The sequence below is a fragment of the Ictalurus punctatus genome, chromosome 14, assembly GCF_001660625.3.
Source record: "Ictalurus punctatus breed USDA103 chromosome 14, Coco_2.0, whole genome shotgun sequence".
NCBI lineage: Eukaryota > Metazoa > Chordata > Actinopteri > Siluriformes > Ictaluridae > Ictalurus > Ictalurus punctatus.
Genome location: NC_030429.2, coordinates 12059362 through 12079885, shown reverse-complemented (window position 1 = coordinate 12079885; position 20524 = coordinate 12059362). Strand labels below are relative to the sequence as shown.

General features: G+C 37.2%; 1 protein-coding gene across 4 annotated transcripts in view; it reads left to right on the top strand.

Moving 5' to 3' along the window:
• Positions 1–20524, top strand: part of abcc8 (ATP-binding cassette, sub-family C (CFTR/MRP), member 8) — a 56913-nt gene that overhangs the window by 1145 nt on the left and 35244 nt on the right. For all 4 annotated transcript variants that reach the window (XM_047160171.2, XM_017485448.3, XM_017485444.3 and 1 more), the window contains exons 2-13: positions 2222–2384; positions 3313–3454; positions 4018–4139; positions 5639–5805; positions 9254–9496; positions 10791–10979; positions 12502–12666; positions 14104–14259; positions 17557–17691; positions 18516–18678; positions 18771–18811; positions 19311–19456. In XM_047160171.2, the coding sequence (XP_047016127.1) occupies positions 2222–2384; positions 3313–3454; positions 4018–4139; positions 5639–5805; positions 9254–9496; positions 10791–10979; positions 12502–12666; positions 14104–14259; positions 17557–17691; positions 18516–18678; positions 18771–18811; positions 19311–19456 (1832 nt within the window). The remainder of the gene's footprint in view (positions 1–2221; positions 2385–3312; positions 3455–4017; positions 4140–5638; positions 5806–9253; positions 9497–10790; positions 10980–12501; positions 12667–14103; positions 14260–17556; positions 17692–18515; positions 18679–18770; positions 18812–19310; positions 19457–20524) is intronic.

Here is a 20524-nt window from a genome sequence, read left to right as displayed (position 1 = left end):
TGGTTTTTGAAGTCACAACCTTATGATCAGTAGCCCAATGCCTTAAGCACTGCACCGGCCACTTTTACACAGTTAATGTATTTAGATGTTTTAACTGCTTGATCCTGTGTGCTGGAGTTAGAAAGTTGCTGAACTCATTGTAAAACTGTAGTCATATGGACGAGTGCTCATGGGAAGGGAGTTGTGGTGCAATAATGCACTACCATCAGACTGTATAATCAATTCGGCACACCACAACAGTGTTGCTTTCCTCACTATGCTTCATTACACACATGCCTGAGTATGTGTATCTGTGTGAAACAATGACACAGAGAGAAACCAGAGTGAGATTCACAACAAACAAGAATGAATGTGGATCCAGAGAGCGTGTCAGAGCTCAAGGATGCTTCAGATGCTCTCTGAGTTTATAAGAGGCTCACAGTCATCTTCACCTGTGAATTCTAATTCGTTTTGCAGCCCAGTAAAGTTCCTGCTGGGATGACACAGAGCTCGTCATCCACCTGACCATAGAACCTGATCGTGTTAGAAGTTCCAGTAGTGTCTGGCAAACTGAAGACATGTGAGTTTGTTTTTGGATGAGAGTAGCAGCTTTTATCTTGAAACCCTTGCAAGCAACTTGTGGTGATGTAGGTGATTTCAGATTGTAGTTTTGAGACTTACTGACCTCATGACGCAACTAACTACTTATTTATATATATATGTGTGTGTGTGTGCGCATATATATATATATATATATATATATATATATATATATATATATATGGGGAAGACATTTCGCTAGGTATGGAGACATTTCCCCTATGTATGGATACTTCTGGGCCACCCTGTAAATACAAATACTACAGTAGCACTCTTGTCTTATAGCTGTATTGCACTGGCAGACAGATATAGCAACATAAGCAGCAAATGCCATTCATTCACCGAATGAGTCATCCCGAACAGAGTACACTGTGTGTGTGTGTGCGTGCGTGTGTGTGTGCGTGTGTGTGTGTGTGTGCGTGTGTGTGTGTGTGTGTGCGTGTGCGTGCGTGCGCGCGCGAGCGTGTGTGTGCGTGTGCGCGCGAGTGTGTGTGTGCGTGTGTGCGTGCGTGTGCGTACGTGTGTGTGAGAGAGAGAGAGTTACCAGACACCTCTACTCACCCTATACTGTTACTTATGGGGCTACCTGATAGTTATTCCTTTTTGTGTTAGTGTGTCTCTGTATGAACAATGGTTCCCATGGGTGGTTTTTAGGTGCAGGACTGTAAGTGACAGGAAGGACAAGAGGAATATGTATGTCTGTGCATTGATTTCTGCATGGATCCTGTAATCAAGTTAGGCATAGGCTGTAGAAATGTACTGTAAATTGGTTTTAACATCTTTGGTAAATCTATATAAGAATACCATAAAATCTGAGAAGGTTTGATATTAAAATGCATTATGTGGAGTTATGCATTATGGAATTACACATAATCCATGCATTATGGAGTTATGGATTGATTCACTATGGGATTATGTGGACCAGTCATTTAAGGGTTGCCAGTGTGGATCTCCTATTCTGCTGCATTCTGTGTGTCCTACTTCCCAATCTCAGGAAGGTTCCAGAGGGATTTGTGTAATACTTGTTTAATTTGCAGATAAGAATATTGTGGAAGGTTTTCTATTCAAACTGACGATCTTGTTTTGCCTGACACATAATGCATGATGTGTGAACTCTTTTATGATGCGGGTGCTGTGTGCTCTCCCTCCCCCTCTCCTTCAGCACATGCTCTCTCTCTCTCTCTTGCTCTCTCTCTCTCTCTCTCTCTCTCTCTTGCACTCACCCTCCCCCCTTTTAACTAGCCGTCCTTGTCATGTGAACACAGACAGATGCACACACGCTCAGGCACACAGCACAGATACCCTCACAAGGTCAGCTTTGAGCTCTATCTGAAAGGAGCTGTGACGTTTCTTTGTCCTCAGAAAGTGTGTATGAGCATCCGTATTTTTTCTTTTTGCACTGAGCTTGAACAGTTATTAAAGGGATGTTTTTGGGCTGTGCAGGTGCCTTGGAAATCCGATGCAGGCATGTCTTAGTGTGCATGCAGAACGTGAACTTACCTGCTTTCTGCTCTCCACCTGCAGCAAGGATGTAACTGCCTACGGATAAGATTCAACACCTCCTGAGCATCTCTCCTTTCCTCCTTCCCCTCCCTCTTCCTCTGGTTCTCTTCTCCCTCTCTTTCCTCTGCTGCTTTTGCAGAGCCCAGACTGCACCATGTCCCTGTCTTTCTGTGGCAGTGAGAACAACTCCATCGCCTACAATGTGGATCGTGGCGTGCTCAACAATGGATGCTTTCTCGATGCCCTCACTGTGGTGCCCCATGTCTTCCTGCTCTTCATCACCTTCCCCATCCTCTTTATTGGTAAGTGTCTCCAACAAATGAGCACCAACCTTCAGGCAACCTTCTGGTGTAAATTTATTTTAGTGATGCAGGATATTTCTTGCTGTATTACAATACCATAGGGATGCTATAAATGTTGTCTCTAAAATGAAAACATATAGAGCTCTATGTGGGACAGAGGGAAAAAGAAGTGTGAAAGTATTGTAGATTGTAGATATGTAACCTAGACAAGGCTTAAATGGCTTTAAATGTGGAATTTAGAGGACATAAGCTGAATGCATCACTGTGTAGGGCTAAGTTACAGTCTTCCCTTGTAACCACACCAGACATGGCATAGCATTATAGTCTCATACTGATCTCATGTCTTACAGTCGCAAATAATCAGTATAGCTAACAGATCTTCAGACAACAATGCCACAACCCAGCCAGACTGGGTTTTCTGTGTCAGTGTATTACAAGCTGTCCACAGTAATTCATCTCATTAATGAATAATTAATGTGGAATTATTCAGATGAGAGAGAAATGAGATGAGATGAAATGACAAGGGAAGCTCTTGGAGCCTGGAAGGCATTAGAAAGAGGAGTTTCAGTTACACAGATCTGCAAGATGGAGTTCTAGGCAATGAATTACTCTCTCTAGGATTAAACTCAGCTCTTCACCTGGGAAAGCCTCAGCCTCCCAGTTAGCATAATGATATTGGCAGGTAATTGGCCTTGGCACTAGAGTAAAGCATTGGCTCTCTAGTCAAACATTACCAAGGTAGTCAGCAGCCAAAATACTGTGAGCAATAAAGCTTTATTCTTCAGGAGTGCATCTGGATGTGATAAAGCTAAGTGACAGATGTTGTGCCCTTGTGTCTGCATAAGCCTGGCATTAATATGCTGGAAAGTCTGCAAATTGCTAAATGCTACACCAATAGGGAATCAATGTCCTGTGTATCTATTCATAGGTTGGGGCAGCCAGAGCTCCAAGGTTCACATCCATCACAGTACATGGCTTCATTTCCCTGGACACAACCTGCGCTGGATCCTCACCTTCATCCTTCTGTTTGTGCTGGTGTGTGAGATCGCAGAGGGCATTGTCTCTGATGGGTGGGTTTTAACTCCTGAACTCTTGCTTACAGTGAAGGAAATTTCGTATAAATCTGTAAGGATATGTCTAGCAAAAATCTATTGAGCCCATTGAACAACAATATTGACTGCTTTGTCCCTTCAAGCTAATCCCTATGCTCTCCACTCGAAATTAATTGAGGTGAAGCTGTTCAGCGTCAATCAGTATTTTCATTCAAGTGTAGGTGATCATATTGAGAGACACCAATTCATGAGAGTATGCATGTTAGAATGAAAATGTACATTAATTTTTAAATATGTTTTTAGGATTTGTCTGCCATATAGGTCCCTGTGAATTAGCTGTTAGCATAGAAACTATAAAGAACAAGTGTATTAATCTAAATCTAAAAGTGATTTGGCTTACAGTCCGAACTGCTGTCAGAGCTGCTGTTCTAGATTAATTGACACCTTCTGGCCAATCAGAATCAAGAATTAAACAATGCTGTGGTATGAACTGTTTCAACCCCTCTATGTATCTCCATATCTTGTCCTCTCTCTCTCTCTCTCTCTCTCTCTCTCTCTCTCTCTCTCTCTCTCACACACAGGTTTACACAGTCTCTTCATCTACATCTCTACATGCCTGCATCCTTGGCTTTCATGGCTGCTATCACTTCTATAATCTACTACCACAACATAGAGACCTCCAATTTTCCCAAGTTGTTGCTAGGTAGATACTTTGCTCACATAACACATTACACAAACAGAAACTGGAGAAAGAAAGAAAAAAACCCTCATTATTCACTATTCTCATTTTATGCTTGGTCAATTGGCTGTTGGCTTGACCTTATTGAACATGTGTAATGAGTTCATTATTACCACTTCAGGCCAAGGTTCAGCAAAGAATGACATCTAATGCTGTAAATACCAAGGGAATATATGGGTAGAGGATTATGAATGGCAGTATAAATATCAACATTGTGAAATATTTTTTTAGATATTTTTTAAATATGGATTAGCGTTATAGAAAATGGATGGATGAAAAAAATTTTGTTGTCATGACAACCACAACGACTGATAGATAGATTTATCACATTAGAGCAAATTCACAAAGCAGCATCTCCAGTAAGCACAAGCACACTGGATAATTAGGGTAATTAGATCAAATTTTCTACATTTGCAGGAAGTGATGTTTTACATTCTGTAATACGCTTTTACCTGTATGCACATGAGTCAACCCTTAAAGTGCACCTATTTTGGTTTTGAAACGTGCCTAATTTTGTTTTAAAGGTCTCATATAATAGATTTACATGCATCCAAGGTCAAAAAACACTTTAATGTTCTCATAATTTAAATTGCATCATTGACTTTTTTCCCCCAGTGTCAAAAACGACTCGTTCAATGATCCATTCTAAAGGATTCGTTCTAAACTCTTCCTTTCAGAGAGCATACTTTGCTCTGATTGGTCAGATGTCCCAGTCTGTTGCAATTGGTCTACCGCTGTCAGCGTGTTTCAAAAAGGAAATGCCCACTACCATAATGAGTTTCAGCTCTGTCTGTTTACGAGCGGCCGATGAAGACCAGAGGCGGGGCTTTTTGTTACAAACCTACTAAGGTTTGTGCAAGAAGTAAAGTCTGGAATCACTAAAGATTCGTTTCAGTTGTTCAGAATCGGTTCCTTCTTTTGGGAATCAATAACTCAGTTTGTCTTACGCATTTTGAAACTTTGCAGATTTTTACATTCACAAACAGCTATATAACACACTTAGATGAAAGGTAATATTTGAAAAACCATAATAGGTGCAGTTTAAACAATTCTGGAACATCTACGTGTTATCTGTGCAATTCCCCTATAATCTCTTTTAGTCAATATTGTATGTACAACAGTATTATTATCAGTAAGTTGTCACATCTGCCAAATGTGCGCATAGAGCATGTTGGCCTGTGTGTTTCATATCATGAATATAATGCCATGAAATGTGTGAGATGTGGCCCTCATTTAACAGACATCTGGAGAGCTCTCATGGTGAATGCACAGAGTGGGATGTATTAAATAGGTTTATAAATTCTTATTATAAACCTATTTTTAAGAATAGCTTTCTTATTATAAACCTACTCTTAAGTTATTATCCACTCATCTTACTTCCAGTGCTCTGAAGAAGTGTTTTCAAAGCTAACACTGATTATAAAAAGGCAGTAATTATTATTTATGGCTTAATCTGTTCACAGCGTTGCTTATTTATTGGACCTTGGCATTCATCACTAAAACTATCAAGTTTGCAAAGTACACAGAGCACGGCATTGGTATGAGACAGTTGCGCTATTGCTTGACCGGCCTCCTCGTCCTGCTCTACGGCCTGCTACTGGCTGTGGAGTTCAATGTCATACTGGGGCGGGTAAGTGACATGCTATTTGTGTGTGCTTGTAAAGAAGTTGTTGTGAGCAGTGATGGCTTGGTCATGAGAATGAATGGGTGAGCTAAAAACAAATGTGCTACCTATTATTGCCTATAAGTGGAGTCTTAAAGCACTGGGTCTCTTTGTATATAAAACTATTATGCAGACGCACAGGAACATGCACACATTCACTGAAAGATAATTAATAATAATAATAATAATAATAATAACTTTTAAGGTCAAGTTTTTCAAGCCCATAATCATGCTGTGTCATTGTTACTAGCAAACAGAAAAGCTGCTTCTGCTGTTAGCCAGCTCTTCTGTGATTAGAGACTATGCCCTCCATGCATTTACTTCTAGTTTCTCTTCCAAAGGCAAAAAAAAAAAAAAAAAATATCAAGAATGTAATTTACCTCTTTCATGATTATTACAATTTTATTTCACAAGATCCTTCTTAGTCTCTGCTGATAGTGTGTTATAAATGTATTCGCACCGCAAGTTTGAATAATTGAGCTACAATAGATTTGTGTAATCACCTGACAAATCTGTCAACAGTAGTCTGTGTGAACCTACAGTCTGGGCTACAAAGAAATCAGCCCCAGCACTTTACTTTATATGTGTGGGTTTTTTCAATGATGCCTGATATTATTATTATTCTTGGTTCCACAGTAAAAAGTAAATTAATTAATAAAAAAAAAAAATACATTTTAATATTCCACATCAAACCATTTGTTATCAGTAATAAGGATAGAGTTTATTTGGATGGATTTATAGTTTCTTGAAAGAGGGTATAAATAGGTGCTGCTAGTTCATTTATCCAGCCAACCCTTGTTGTGAAGATTTGTTCACCAGTATAGTGAATTTGACTTTTTACCTTGAAATTCAACATAAATAAATCTGTACTCCCATGTAGTTTTGTGATCTGATTGGTGTAATTGTACAGTTTTGCTTATGGCTGTTAATGATCCCTGTCATGGTACTAGTTATAAGCAGAAATTGTGCCTGTCGTCTAGCTTAAAGCTGGGGTCAGTGGGTTTTAACTCATCAGCATTTCAGCATATTATTCAGACACATTTCAAAGCATATCATTATATATTATGAATTATTCAGTGACTACACTGAAATGGATGGGAAATGTACACTTTTTAAAAAATAATTAAGAGTTCCCAGAACCACCTCTGAAATCGAAAGCATATGTTGTGTGGTTCTGCACATCGTTCTGTTCTCCACAGAGTTTATGTAGTTACAAAACTGACAAATGTGTGGTTGGACGCATAATTGGCTATTCTCACATCCTGGCAGCTGTCAAAAATTTGCTCAGAGGAAACACTCTAGTCTCCAGGTTCTGTAACAGGAGGGGAAATAGAATATATGGACCTCCAAGGACTTGGACACTCCTCTGTTTGCCTGTCAGTCCTGCTTTTCACACTAGAATTCAGGGGTGTCTATCCTAGACAGCACACAGGCATGTCTTTTGAGGACACGGATTTAAAGTGGCCATGCTAGGCAAGGGCTGTATTTGTGGTTTTGGATTTGAAAACAACTAGTTATAGTGCCCAAATTTGATGACTATATAGTATCACGTCTTATTTTTTTCTCTATTAGCTCAAGCTGTAGAAATTATTATTGTGTGATCTATGATGGCATTAATTGTCTATATGTAACTCAACTTGGACTGTGCCTTGATTAAGATCTGAGAGGGTGCTTCTGAAAAATGACTAGAACCAAAGAAATAAGCACTATAGTTGATGTTATACTGTATGTGTTCACACTTATATGAATGAGTGTGTATGTTTGTATGTGTGTGTATGTGTTCTGTATATGTATGTGTGTGTGTGTGTGTGTGTGTGTGTGTGTGTGTGTGTGGGTGTGTGTGTGGGTGTTCATATGAATTTCTTTTATCTCTCTCCAGAGTATATTTCAAAGGGTATGTTTATTCCTGTCAGATAGACATTGCCTGTGTTTACACTAAAATCTCGGTCCTTGCACATCTGTGTCCTCTCTGAGTGCAATCTAGCCTTTTGGCTTTTATCAACATCCTTTTTTCCTTTATCAACTCCAAGGATTCTCTGAGATTGCTCATTGCACTGATAAGTAAATGCTTCTCCTTGAAGCTTTTTCTTCTTCTTCTGGTATTAATGATGCACTGAAAGCTCTCTTGTGAATCTCAGCATTGAAGACACAATTACACGATTTGTCACTGTAAGTAATTACAGAGGTTATGCAGAAGTGTATTTGCTCTGGACCAATATTGGCAGATTGAGTCGATAGTTTCCAGCTCATCAAAAGTTCAAAATTTGCACAAAAGGCTTGATGGCATGTCTTAAAATGCGCAAATATCCCAAAATCGATATGCAGCTGTGGCAGTGCATACCTTATCTCAATAGAAATGAATAATTTTTAGTTAGTAACATGTTAGGCGTATGTTACTGGGGTTACGGTTAGGGTTAGATGTGTAGGCGTAGCATTACATACTTGCATTACAGTAATAATTGTCAATGGAAGGTCCTCACAAGGAATTGTGTGTTTAATAATCTACTGGCACAATCCAGGCAAGAGTAGGTCAATGAGAGAAATGTCAGCTACTTGAAAATTGTACTGTAACCTGCTAGTCTCTGACTGCTGCTAGCTAAAATCAGTGCTGCACACCAGAAAAGCAGAGACAACGGAGTTGTTTGATGGTAGATGTCTGCTATCTAGTAGTATAATCTTTTTTTTCCTCTTCTGGTTTCTTTCATTTCTCTGTGCATCAGTCTTTTATATCAACAGTAATCCAGGTTTGGTTAGTAGCAGTGAAGGGAACATAAACAAGCACCTCTGGTGATGTCATCCAAACATCTGTGCCTTGCTTTATTATCTCTGACATGGTTTGGTTTGTTGATGGTATGCATATTTAAAAGACATTATTTATGCTGCCTTTAGACACTCTCAGATGCTATGTGTCACGTATCGAGATTGAGGCAGAAGCAAGTGCAGATAATGACATTTATTTAAACAAACGTACTATGAAACAAAGACACTAAGACAACTTGGTATAACACTGTGGCATGAAACAAAACACCGAGACGTAAACGACAAGAGTCTAGGACAACGAAAGGCAAGCAAACAGTGCAGACAATGACTATATATACACACGAGTGCTCATTAACAAAATGTGAATCAGGTGCAAGTGGTCATGTGACAGCTAGTGCAGTGCAGTGGCTGATGGGAACTGGAGTCCAGAGTTTCTTGATACATGACACTATGTATTCTTCTGTTAAACACTGATATATAATATCAGGTTTGTGTGATATTGCATACTGTATAATTGACATATTCTCACAATGTACTGTAATTCTGATTACTTATTAGATATTTAATAACTTCAGACACTGGTATTTTTTTTCCTGCATGTCTTATATTTCCTGTGATGCAGACTGATGCTCTTTCTTTGTCTCTGTGTGTGCAGCGCTATATGTGTTTTGCCCATCCCACTGAGGTAAAGCCTCCTGAAGACCTTCAGGACCTGGGTGTGCGTTTTCTGCAGCCATTCGTCAATCTGCTCTCTAAGGGTACATACTGGTGGATGAACACTTTTATCACCTCTGCTCACAGACGTCCCATTGACCTGAAGGTCATCGGCAAACTGCCCATTGCCATGAGGGCACTCACTAATTATTTGAAACTGCGCAAGGCCTTTGAAGCTCAGAAGGTACCACAACTGCTGCCTGCATGTCTGTCATTAATATTGAGAGATTTATTAGGAGGATTGAACTTGAATGAGGGCCAATAGCTTATGCATGTCTTTGATAGTGGTAATAGATGTCAGATGATTCGGAGAGATCACACTATTAGCTTCTAGCTACCTGCTTGAAAGAAGAGGTTTGTATTTTCCAATTACGCTTCCTTCCGGGTGCTGGGAATGCAAGGATTTTCCACCGTAAATGTAGTGAGCTTTTAACTCTCAGTAGGGTGAAAGCACTCTCTGTCACTGTTTGTTATTGGTAATGGGCAGGGCTGTGTGTGTATGTTTATGTGGAAGGGAATTGCAGGTAAATAAATGTGACTGTGGTAATGTGTCAGTGCTCACATGGTGTGGGAGTAACGTGATGAGAGGCATGTCTCTGACTCGCCCCTCCCACATCCGGATTCAACTTGAGACACTGAACTATTTTATTTATTTCTTTATTTAAATAATTAACTGAAATATATTTTTATTTATCTTAATTCATGTTATTTAGTATCAACAATAAATTATTGAGTAACAAAAATGAAATAAAAGGTATTATTCCTTTCTTACATATAAACAATATGTAAAATTGGTGAAGAAAACATTTTTTGAGAGCATTAATAAATTATGATATAAAACAGCAGTAGCAAAAGATGATAAATATTATTAAATATTTTTGTAGAGCAAAATCCTTGTAGAAGCAATGAAACTTGCTTATGTTTGTGGTGGTACAACAGTACAACAATGTTTGTATATTTGTAGAAGAATATATTGATAAAGGAAATTGAAAATGTAAAACTAAAGAAATGTCATAACATAGTTCAACCAAATCATTAATTAATTTGTAGAGATTCATTTGTATTTTGAATGTGACTTTTATAATAATGACATGTAGAATGATAGTTACTTTTATAAAATAATGAGACCGTTATTCTGAAGTACAATACTGTACTGTAATATAGGCATGAGACAGCAGAGAAGTAAGGGTTGAATGATGTCATTTATTATTAACGCATAGTAATAAGTTTCTGTGAAATGAACAGCCTTCAGACACAAAAAAGCCTCCATATACAGGAATTTTATGTTATTAACTAAAACTGCTATGGTACTGCATTACCAGAAAATGACTTCCTTATGATTTACACATAAACCACCTTCACTCTGCAGAAGCATTTTGCTCTTTGTGTTTGATTACAGCTCTGTTAGAAGGTCTTCTGGGAGTGCCTATTCTGTCTCATTCTCTTTATGTCTATTTACCTGTCTTCCTCTGTAAAAGAGGCCTGATGGCCTTCAGCGGCAGGGACCTCAATGGATCTGGAGGGCTCTACGTGAGGCCTTTGGGAAACCCTTGATCCTGAGCATTACCTTCCGTTTCCTGGCTGACCTTCTGGGTTTTGCTGGGCCATTGTGCATCTCGGGTATTGTGCACCACATCAGCAAGAAGAACCACACCATCCAGGCACCGGTAAGAGCTTCTCAACGATATGTTCCGCAGATTGGCACGCAATAACCGCACTTACACATACTTACTTACTTTCATTTACATTGTTAATCAGTGTGCTGCAGTACTGCTAATTGGCCCTTTTCTTGCTGAATAACCTGTTCTTATTTCTTTTGCTGATTGTCCTGGTGCTGACTTCAGGGTCAAGCAACCCCCACCTTTGAGAGGGTCTTTGTAATTTTGATTAGATTGCAGCATCTGCTCTCATTCAGCTTGCGGAGATGCTTCAGTTCTGCATTTCACTTCCAGGACATCCTCTCCTCCGTCTTCATCAAATATTTACTGGATGAATAGAACGGTGGCAGGCTCTCGGATTTCTCCTTGTTAATGTACCCGATATAATATCATGATCAATCTAACATCAATAATCTCTCTCAAAGTCTCGACAAAGGTTATCTCTCCTGCAACTGTGATGTGATGGGGACAGTATCTTGCACAGTATACATGTTAGCTTCCTGTGCTCACCCATAGAATGGCTTTCACAGACTCGGTTCGTTACTGTAATAAACATTACACTAATGGTTTGGCAAATCTAAAACAATTAGAATAGTGACTCAGACAGATATACACCAAATGTGATTACTGTATTTTCTGAAGAATGATGTTCTATCATATGCATTTGTCTGGTGAGACATAGCAAAACAGGACAGGTCTGAATTATTAACGGCTCTATTTCCTAATTCAGTTGTGGTAACTCCTATTGTCTCCTTTGCGGTTGACTTCACCTTCCTTTGAATGTTTGATTATGGCTGCAGGCTGCAGGCCTTATATTAAGACCTTTTATTATATCTTTGCTAAATTGATCATATTTTGCATTTGAAGTGGTATAAATAAAACAATTTCTTTACATTAGGAAAGACACCCTAATGACAAAGACAGTGGCTAATACTTTGGCAAACCCTATTTTTAAGTACCCCCTGCCCTCTTAAGGGATTGACTAATTAAGGGATAAATAATTCTGTGAAAAGGACATTTAAGTGTTTGAACATGTGAATAGACCTAATTATGAAAAAGAGTAAATGATTTTCTGATTAACACTTTGCATGAGTGTATATATTACCTTTTTGGAAAATAGGTTTGAGTTTAGCCCCCTTTTACTTATTTTCTGCAGGTTTTCTTTCTTTTGCTATATCTAAAGCAGAAGTATAGAGTGCATTCAGTTTCAATTTTTATTCAGGTTCAGCCATTTTCTTTCTTTCAAGATTACTTTTAATGATTGTATATATGTGCAGTTTTATTTATTATTACTAAGCAAATAATAAAGAAAAATAAAATAAGATAAATAAATAAATAAATGCCTAATATTATGCATAATAAATAACATGTTATAGCAGTCATTGCATTCTCCACAAGGCCCTGATTGGCTGAATCTGTGTGTTTGAGTGGTATGTCTTTCTTCCTACTGCTTAAAACATGATGACCTTGAAATGCAAATAATGGCACCAGTACTCTCAACCTGAGATGTATGTATTTATTCTTTTTTCAGGCACAATTATTGGGGGTCTATTTCATCTCCTCGCAGGAGTTTCTTGCTAATGCCTATGTACTGGCTGTGTTACTGTTCTTCGCATTGCTTCTTCAGAGGACATTTCTACAAGCCTCCTATTATGCAGCGATACAAACTGGCATCAACCTGAGAGGAGCCATGCAGGTATATATAAACTTGTGTACATGCAAAACATGCAGTACATAAAATTTTATATCTAATTTAATATCTAGTAATCTTTCATATATTGTTTAGTAATGTACTTTTCAGGTAATGCTAGTAATGTATGGCCTACATTTTTGTGCAAATGTTTGTGCACCCGTGGAAAAAATTACATATTCTGTTGAAGGCAACACCTTGGCAACAAGTTATTTATTTTTTTAATAAAAATTTTATGCAAATGTTAATGCACATTAGAGTTACTTTATAGTAGTTACATAATAGTTACTTTATTATTTTTATATATTATGAGAGAGAAAGAGAGAGGGATTTACTTTTAAAAAATTTGGACACACTACTAAGTCAGAACTTAGAAATAGCCCCTTTGGCTCATATCCAAGCTTGCAAGAGCTTTTTGTTAGCCATCTGGTAGTCATTATATTCTTGTTATAGGAATTTGCAACCTCTATTCCTTGCACAACACTTCTAGTTCTGAGATATTCTTGGGCGTTCTTGCATGTACAGCAATATTAAAGATTTTCAATGATATTCAAGTTAGGGGACTGTGAAGGCAATTTCAACAGCTTCATCTTATCTTTCTTGAAGTAGATAATCATGAATTTTGATGTTTTCCTTTGCTCTTATATGGGAGTTTGGCTTTGCCCTTCTGGCCAACATATGGGCAGTTCCATCTGAATATTTTCTTGGTGTTCCCAATCTTGCTCGGATTTGAGCTGCCATTTCTTAATGACATTTCGGACAGTGGAAACTGTGAGCTGGATAGCTTTTTATAGTCTTCCTCTGGTTTGTAGGCATCAGTTGCGTTCATTTTTAGATTCTCAGTCAGTTGCTTAGAGGAGCTCATAGTTGTGGGTGTTTGAAGAGTCAGAGAATTTATTTATTGTACTCTGGAACTGTCATCAGCTGACAATTCCTAATTGCAATTCTTGACCTGCCTAACGAGTACTAATGAGACAGTTAAGACCTAACAAGTTAATTAAATTTGGAGACTTTCCAACTAGACAGGTGTTCATAATTTTGTACATGCCACAATTCCTTTTTTTTTTTAAAGGTTCATCAAATATAAAGTAACTGTGCATTAACATTTACAGAAAAATGATGTTTCTGAAATTAGGGCATACGTCATGGAAATGCTGTTTTTCTGAAATCGCAATTTTTTTTGTACAAAGAAAAATGTCACAATCAAAGATTTTTGCAACTTCTGAAGTCACCGCTTAAGGGACAACAGGTCTAGCATGTATTATATGGGCTTTTTTAATTTTAATTAATTTGTTTATGTAAGATGCCAACATAAACATTTAATGTATTCTTTCTGTATTTCTGTGTGTTTGTAAGCAGCTTCATATAAATAATAGACCACAGAGGTTGGATTTGCTCTTTATTTACTTACCTTTCCTGACTTTGTGGTCATGTCTTCGGCAGACGAAGATTTACAATAAGATCATGCGTCTGTGCACCTCCAACATGTCTATGGGGGAGATGACAGTGGGCCAAATCTGTAACCTAGTTGCAATAGACACCAACCAGTTGATGTGGTTCTTCTTCCTGTGTCCCAACCTGTGGGCCATGCCAGTACAGGTATGTGCAAAGTTCTCTTGCTTTGTATTTACTGGTTATTATTACTGTGTCATATCATGTGTTGCTGCATCTTAATATCCCCTCTATCAGGAGCAGTGAATGCATTTTCTTTTCCATTTCTATTTCATATTTCTATTCCATATTTCTATTCCATTTTGCTGTACATATGTTTCAAAGGTGGCAGAAAAAAATAGCTTTGCACAAAGAGGTATTCCCAATGCAATACACTCACTTGATAACATATTATTGCTGTATAATATACACTGGGGTATTACTCATTTACTGCTTTTGAGTCAACAAGCACAGTGTTGAAATCTTAATGTGTCTTAAGTGTTGGCTTTGTTCCAGTTAATAAAACAAATGACAGCTGGTTGTCTTCCTAATTTTCACTGCCAGTGAAAGGTCTTTGAACACCATAATATATTAACAGTTTAAAGATTCTAATATTTGGAAATATAACCAAGGAAGTCAATATAAGTCGATTGATAAATATTTATTATTACATAATTAGTGAATTGAGAAATTTTAGAAACTATTTTTTATTGGTATAATCTAGATTGTTTTATTTACTCAGAAAAGTCCCAAACTTATATCACTGTAATTAAGCACAAATATGTAGCCCACCACATATTTATTTCTTACAATTAATACTAGCCTTGTCTATGAGTCTTTTATTTATATGTTTAATGTTTTTGCCCTACAAGTGCTCCTGCCTTGAATTAAGCACTCCTTTAGTCCCATTATGATCTGGGAATGAGCACTTAATAAATTCCACAAAGATTAAGCTTTCCCTATTTAATTGCTATTCTGTGCCAATTTGTTTTGTCTCTTGATTTCCCATTTTTCAAGTCTAACATACCTACAAGTACATTCATACCTGTCAGTTGAGAGGTTTATATATGTTAATTTAAACCCATTATTAATTTGTTTATTTTTACGCAGTTTCCTTTTTTTCTAAGCAGAATTGTGCATTATCTTTGTTCTCCAGGCTTCTTGACTGCCTTTTTAGACAACAGACTTATAAGAGTGCTTCTGTTGACTCAGTCCTTCACTCTGACTTTGGGCTGATACTCTTATCACTTCTATACTCAGTGCCTCATTGAAATAGTTGACTTGGAGTTTTTCCTACATGGTATTGCCTTTACCGTTTTGAATTAGAAACATAAATGGCACACATCCCATATATTATGGAGAATTTGTCGCAGTGGTTTAATGAAATATCACTTAGCACTTTTCTTAATCTTTACTGTTTATGGCTGTCTTGAATGTTTGTCACACCTACCTCTCTTGAGGTTTCAATGATTTGAATTGCTACATACATCAGCAACACACTGGTTTATAGTCGTGCCCTCAAAGGCCTTTTAGCAATCAAATGTAATTTCTCCTAATCTGGTTTCTGCTGTGCCTCCACTGAGGTTTTCCAATGAGAAGTGACTGCATGCTATTTTTAATTTGAGTATAATTGTGTAAAAGTCTTACCATTTCCTCTTATTAAGCAATAAGTGGGAACGGTAGTTATGTCTTACCTCCCACTTTTATAACAAGTGACTGGTGATTCTTTCTCAAAGTAGGTTTTTAAAAACACATTCTAGACACAGTCATTGTATAAAAACAAAAAAACTCTCTTGTGCTTTTGGAGCTTTCATAGAATTGGGCAGTGGTGACTCAGTGGTTTAGGCATTGGGCTATTGATTGGAAGGTTGTGCATGTAAAAATTGGGCCCTTGAGCAAGACCAATTTTAGGCCCTTGAGCAAGACCCTTATCCCCTTTACTGTTCATTTGTATCAAGTCACTTAGAATGAAAGCATCAGCCAAATTAATAAATGTAAATTTAATAATCCTTAATTGAAATGTTTATATGCCTATATTTATAAGCATATATAAGCTGGAAGGCTTACAGCAAAGCTTCAATAAGTACCATTGATGTTAGGCAAACACAAACCACAATGTAAACAATCTGTTGTGGATAAAAAATGTCATAAAATAAACATAAGGGAGGTCCAGATCCAGATCCAGGTCCAGTAACGGTGAGAGAAGGGACTGACGACGGGCACCGGCACCTAGACATACAGAAGCGGTTATACCATATAGCAACATTTAGATGGTAACTGCATGTATTGATATTTAGAATGCATTAGAGTTTCATCAACATTGACTAAGTTCAAATACCTCCCTGGTGTATACCCCTGTCTCCCATTTCACTACTAATTCCACTACTAAATCATCTATGTAGATGATTTCAGCTAGCCTGCACCTGAACCCATAATGGAAAACCTGGAGCTGGTGATGTAATGGGGAAAAGGTGTTCTGTAATGCAATCATGTTGGCAGAGATCTTTCTGGGCCCATAAGTGCCACACCAGCTACTGCTTCATAATAACCTATTTTAACTAGCTGTCATTTATTCATTTATTAGTGTTACATCGCAGAACATAGTCCAGGGACATGAGGGCTGGTGATAATGAAATGATTGGGCTGCATCCTACAATCCATCCTAGTCATTAAGTACTTTAGTGTGCTTTAAAGAATGTATGGGAATGATTTCTACAGCTGAATGGAAAATGTACCACTTTTAAGGTTTTATTTGAAGTCTTGTTAATAAATTATTCATAATCCCTAACATGTACTTCACTATTTATTTTCTAAGTCTTTGTTAAGATATTCATGAGAATGAATATATTCATTAATTAATGCTATCAACTACAGTCCTAGGGAGACACTGCTTTTCAAAAATGTGGGTTTTATTATTAAATGTTATTTAAATTAAAACTTTATTGGAAAGTTTATACTCTTATACCTAAATATTAATTTAGTATATGAATGTATTTATGAATGTATAAACCTCTCACTACTTGCATGTAACTGATTCATTACTGAATCTCACACAGTATTGTAGAGTCCTCTGCCAGCTATTATCTCAAATAAAATAATATGTTGAAGAACACTGTGTATTTATGGTCTTATACTGTGCCATTTTTCATTTCACAGCAGTTATGGGGGTGGGAGGGTATCTCATGACATAGAACAAACAAAACATTACAGAGAACATCTAAAAAGTCTTTGGGGTATCATTTGATAGTAGTGAAAAATTGTGTCTTGTTTTTCTTCTTTTTTTTTCCTTTTGAAATGCTAAAAAATATGTGCACAATTAGTCATCCCATTTACTAAACTTTTCTTATAATTAAATATATCAGTAATATTGTTATATTGGAATCCTTGGAATTAATTGAATGTTTCCCAAATAAGCACTGAAAATGAACCAAAATGACTAAATTAGATTCTTTTACTCTGTGTTAGATTGTAGTGGGGGTGATTCTGCTCTACTACCTTCTGGGAATAAGTGCCTTGATCGGGGCAACCATCATTGCCCTCCTGGCTCCTGTGCAGTACTTTGTGGCTACCAAATTGTCCCAAACACAAAAAACTACCCTGGTGAGTTATTTCTACTGAGTTATCCAATTGATGCCATGTCCCATTTAAATAGCAAAGATTAAGAAAAAAGAATTAATTCAAATCTAAATAAAGATCTATCCTTTTCATATATATTTTATAGTATTATATTTTATCAGTAACTTAAATTATTCGGATTAGTTCAGTTCATGTAACTGAAGGATCTCTATAATGATTATGACTGATGTGAACAAGGTAAATTCATGATATGTTGCTGTCTACATAATGTACACACTGTTGTCTCAAGTGTTACATTGCCAGATAGCTTTGACGTTTATTTGATCTTTACAAACTGCTTGTAGATAATAAGTATGCTATATGCTCATAGAATTATAAATTCTTTATTCTAATATTTTGAGATACATGGATGTCCATGAGCTGTAAGCTGTAATCATCAAGATTAAAACAAACAAAAAAAGACTTGAAATTTTTCACTTTATGTGTAATGAATCTAGAATATATAAAAGTTCCACTTTTTGAATTAAATATGGGGGAAAAAACGGACTTTTCCACGATATTCTAATATCGTGATGCACCTGTACATAAGCCATTTCTACAGGCTATTTCATAGAGAAAGATGTAAAAGGTCAAATATGGAATAATCTTTCCAGATGCTGAAATCTGTAAACAATTTCAGTCCCAAATATGGCTTAAATCGAGACTCAGTAATAAATATGTTACCTCACCTCCCTATGTAAACATAATCGCGTATGAAAATCTGAAAATCTCAGTGTTTAGTTTATTTTACATCCACCATCCCATTTACAGTATAAATTATGAGCATGACTCTGATGCTCTCCCTGTAGGAGTACTCCAGTGAGCGGCTGAAAAAAACCAACGAGCTGTTACGTGGTATCAAGCTGCTGAAGCTCTACTCGTGGGAGCACATCTTCTGTTCCAGTGTGGAGGAGACCAGGGGAAAAGAGCTGACCAGCCTGCAGGCCTTTGCTGTCTACACCTCCATCTCTAGTAAGGAAGATATTTTCTACTGCAAATCCTACACATGTGCAGGCAAAATGGAAAACAAACCTCTCACTTATATTTTTAAATTTATTTTTCAGTATTCATGAATGCAGCTATACCAATTGCAGCAGTTCTTACTGTAAGTATGACTCTCTGGAAAGTGCTGGATACTGGCAGAGTGTCAAATGTATTTGATTCAATGTTTATGACTGGTTTATACCCAAAGCACCTAGAAACATTATTTGTAATTTATCAAAGAAAAATGTCGTTGTTGTTATTGTGGTGATTTCTGTAAGGGGTTGTTTATATAACTTTTATGTAGAGAATCTCTACAGTCAATTGAAAACAGTCAACCAAGCATCTAAAAAAATTATAATATTAAGAACAATGTATCTTTACAGTGTTATAAAGCAGTATGCGTTACAGCATTTGGGGGAGGGGGGGATCCTTACATAAACCAGTGTGAAACAGCCTCTGGGGCATCATTTGGTAGCAGTGAAAAATGTTATGTGTTTTAGTTAGTTCCTGAAATAATTTGTAGTTGCAGGCATATAAACAAAAACATTAAATATTTATAATGTGTGTGTGTGCGTGCGTGTGTGTGTGTATGTGTGTGTGTGTGTGCACATTGCTCACAGACATTTGTGGTCCATGTGCACCTGTCTGATGATGCAGATTTATCCCCAGCTGTAGCATTCGCCTCGCTCTCCCTTTTCCACATCCTGGTCACACCTCTCTTCCTCCTGTCCAGTGTGGTTCGCTCCACGGTCAAAGCCCTTGTCAGGTTTGTCACTGATTGCCAGCCTACTACCATATATTGCTACTATAGCTGGCCTCGAAGAATCTTTTACTGTGTTCCAAGTAGCAAGTTTTAAAAATGAACCATATTTGGTTCCTGATATTACATCTGTCTGTGATGAAAATGGTTTTGCTTTCAAAACCTCAGGTTGTGAGGGAAAGGTCTATTCATGCAAGAGAAGTAGACCAGAAACATTCGTCTCTGTACATGTATTGCACCCACAAAAAAAAAAGTAATTCTGCTTCTAAAAGGTCATTTTATAAACTTAAAGAGTCTGCAATCAATCTTGTAGCATTATTAATCAATTCTAGCATTGATAAATGCTGAATAAACAGCTCTGAGGCTCTAGATTTACAATATACAGGGAGCCGGCGTGGGTTAAGATCAACTGGTCAAGCCATTTTCCTTTGGCAATGTCCAATAAATCCTGTCAGCTTCAGTGGAGTGCTGAATATGCATTGCTTTGAGGCCACAGGTGCACTCTAAATAGAGAAATGGAAACTTCATGCAGTGCCTCATGAAAGCAAAGGATGTAGAAAATGCTTAGACCATAAATGACATATTTGTAGCACACTGTTGCTGTTTTGAGAAAGCAAAAATATTAAAAAGAAAAAAACGTGCATGTCCTAGGACGGGTTTGTAGCACCAGTGGTTACATATCATTTAAAGAACTTCTAATTGATGGACAGAATTTAACCTGACCTAACCCTTTGATAATATATATATAGTGGTAATCAAATTGTGGAGATCTTTTTCTGTTGGGGGATACAGGGAAACTGGTTTTAGATATTATTTAGGTTTGGTAATAAATATGACATTTTTAAATATATTAAAACAATGTATACATGATTTTTACTACTTATAGATGCATTTAAATGAATAGGCCTATCGGCTGTTATTTTAGCACTAGGCAGAATACAGTAAGAAGTAGACCATGCCTATTTGCCTAAAAAGATCATATATACAACAATTGTATTACAATCAGTGAAAGATTTATGGATGTTCATAATCATAAACACCATGATGCTCACACTGAACAGTCTTTCAACGCAC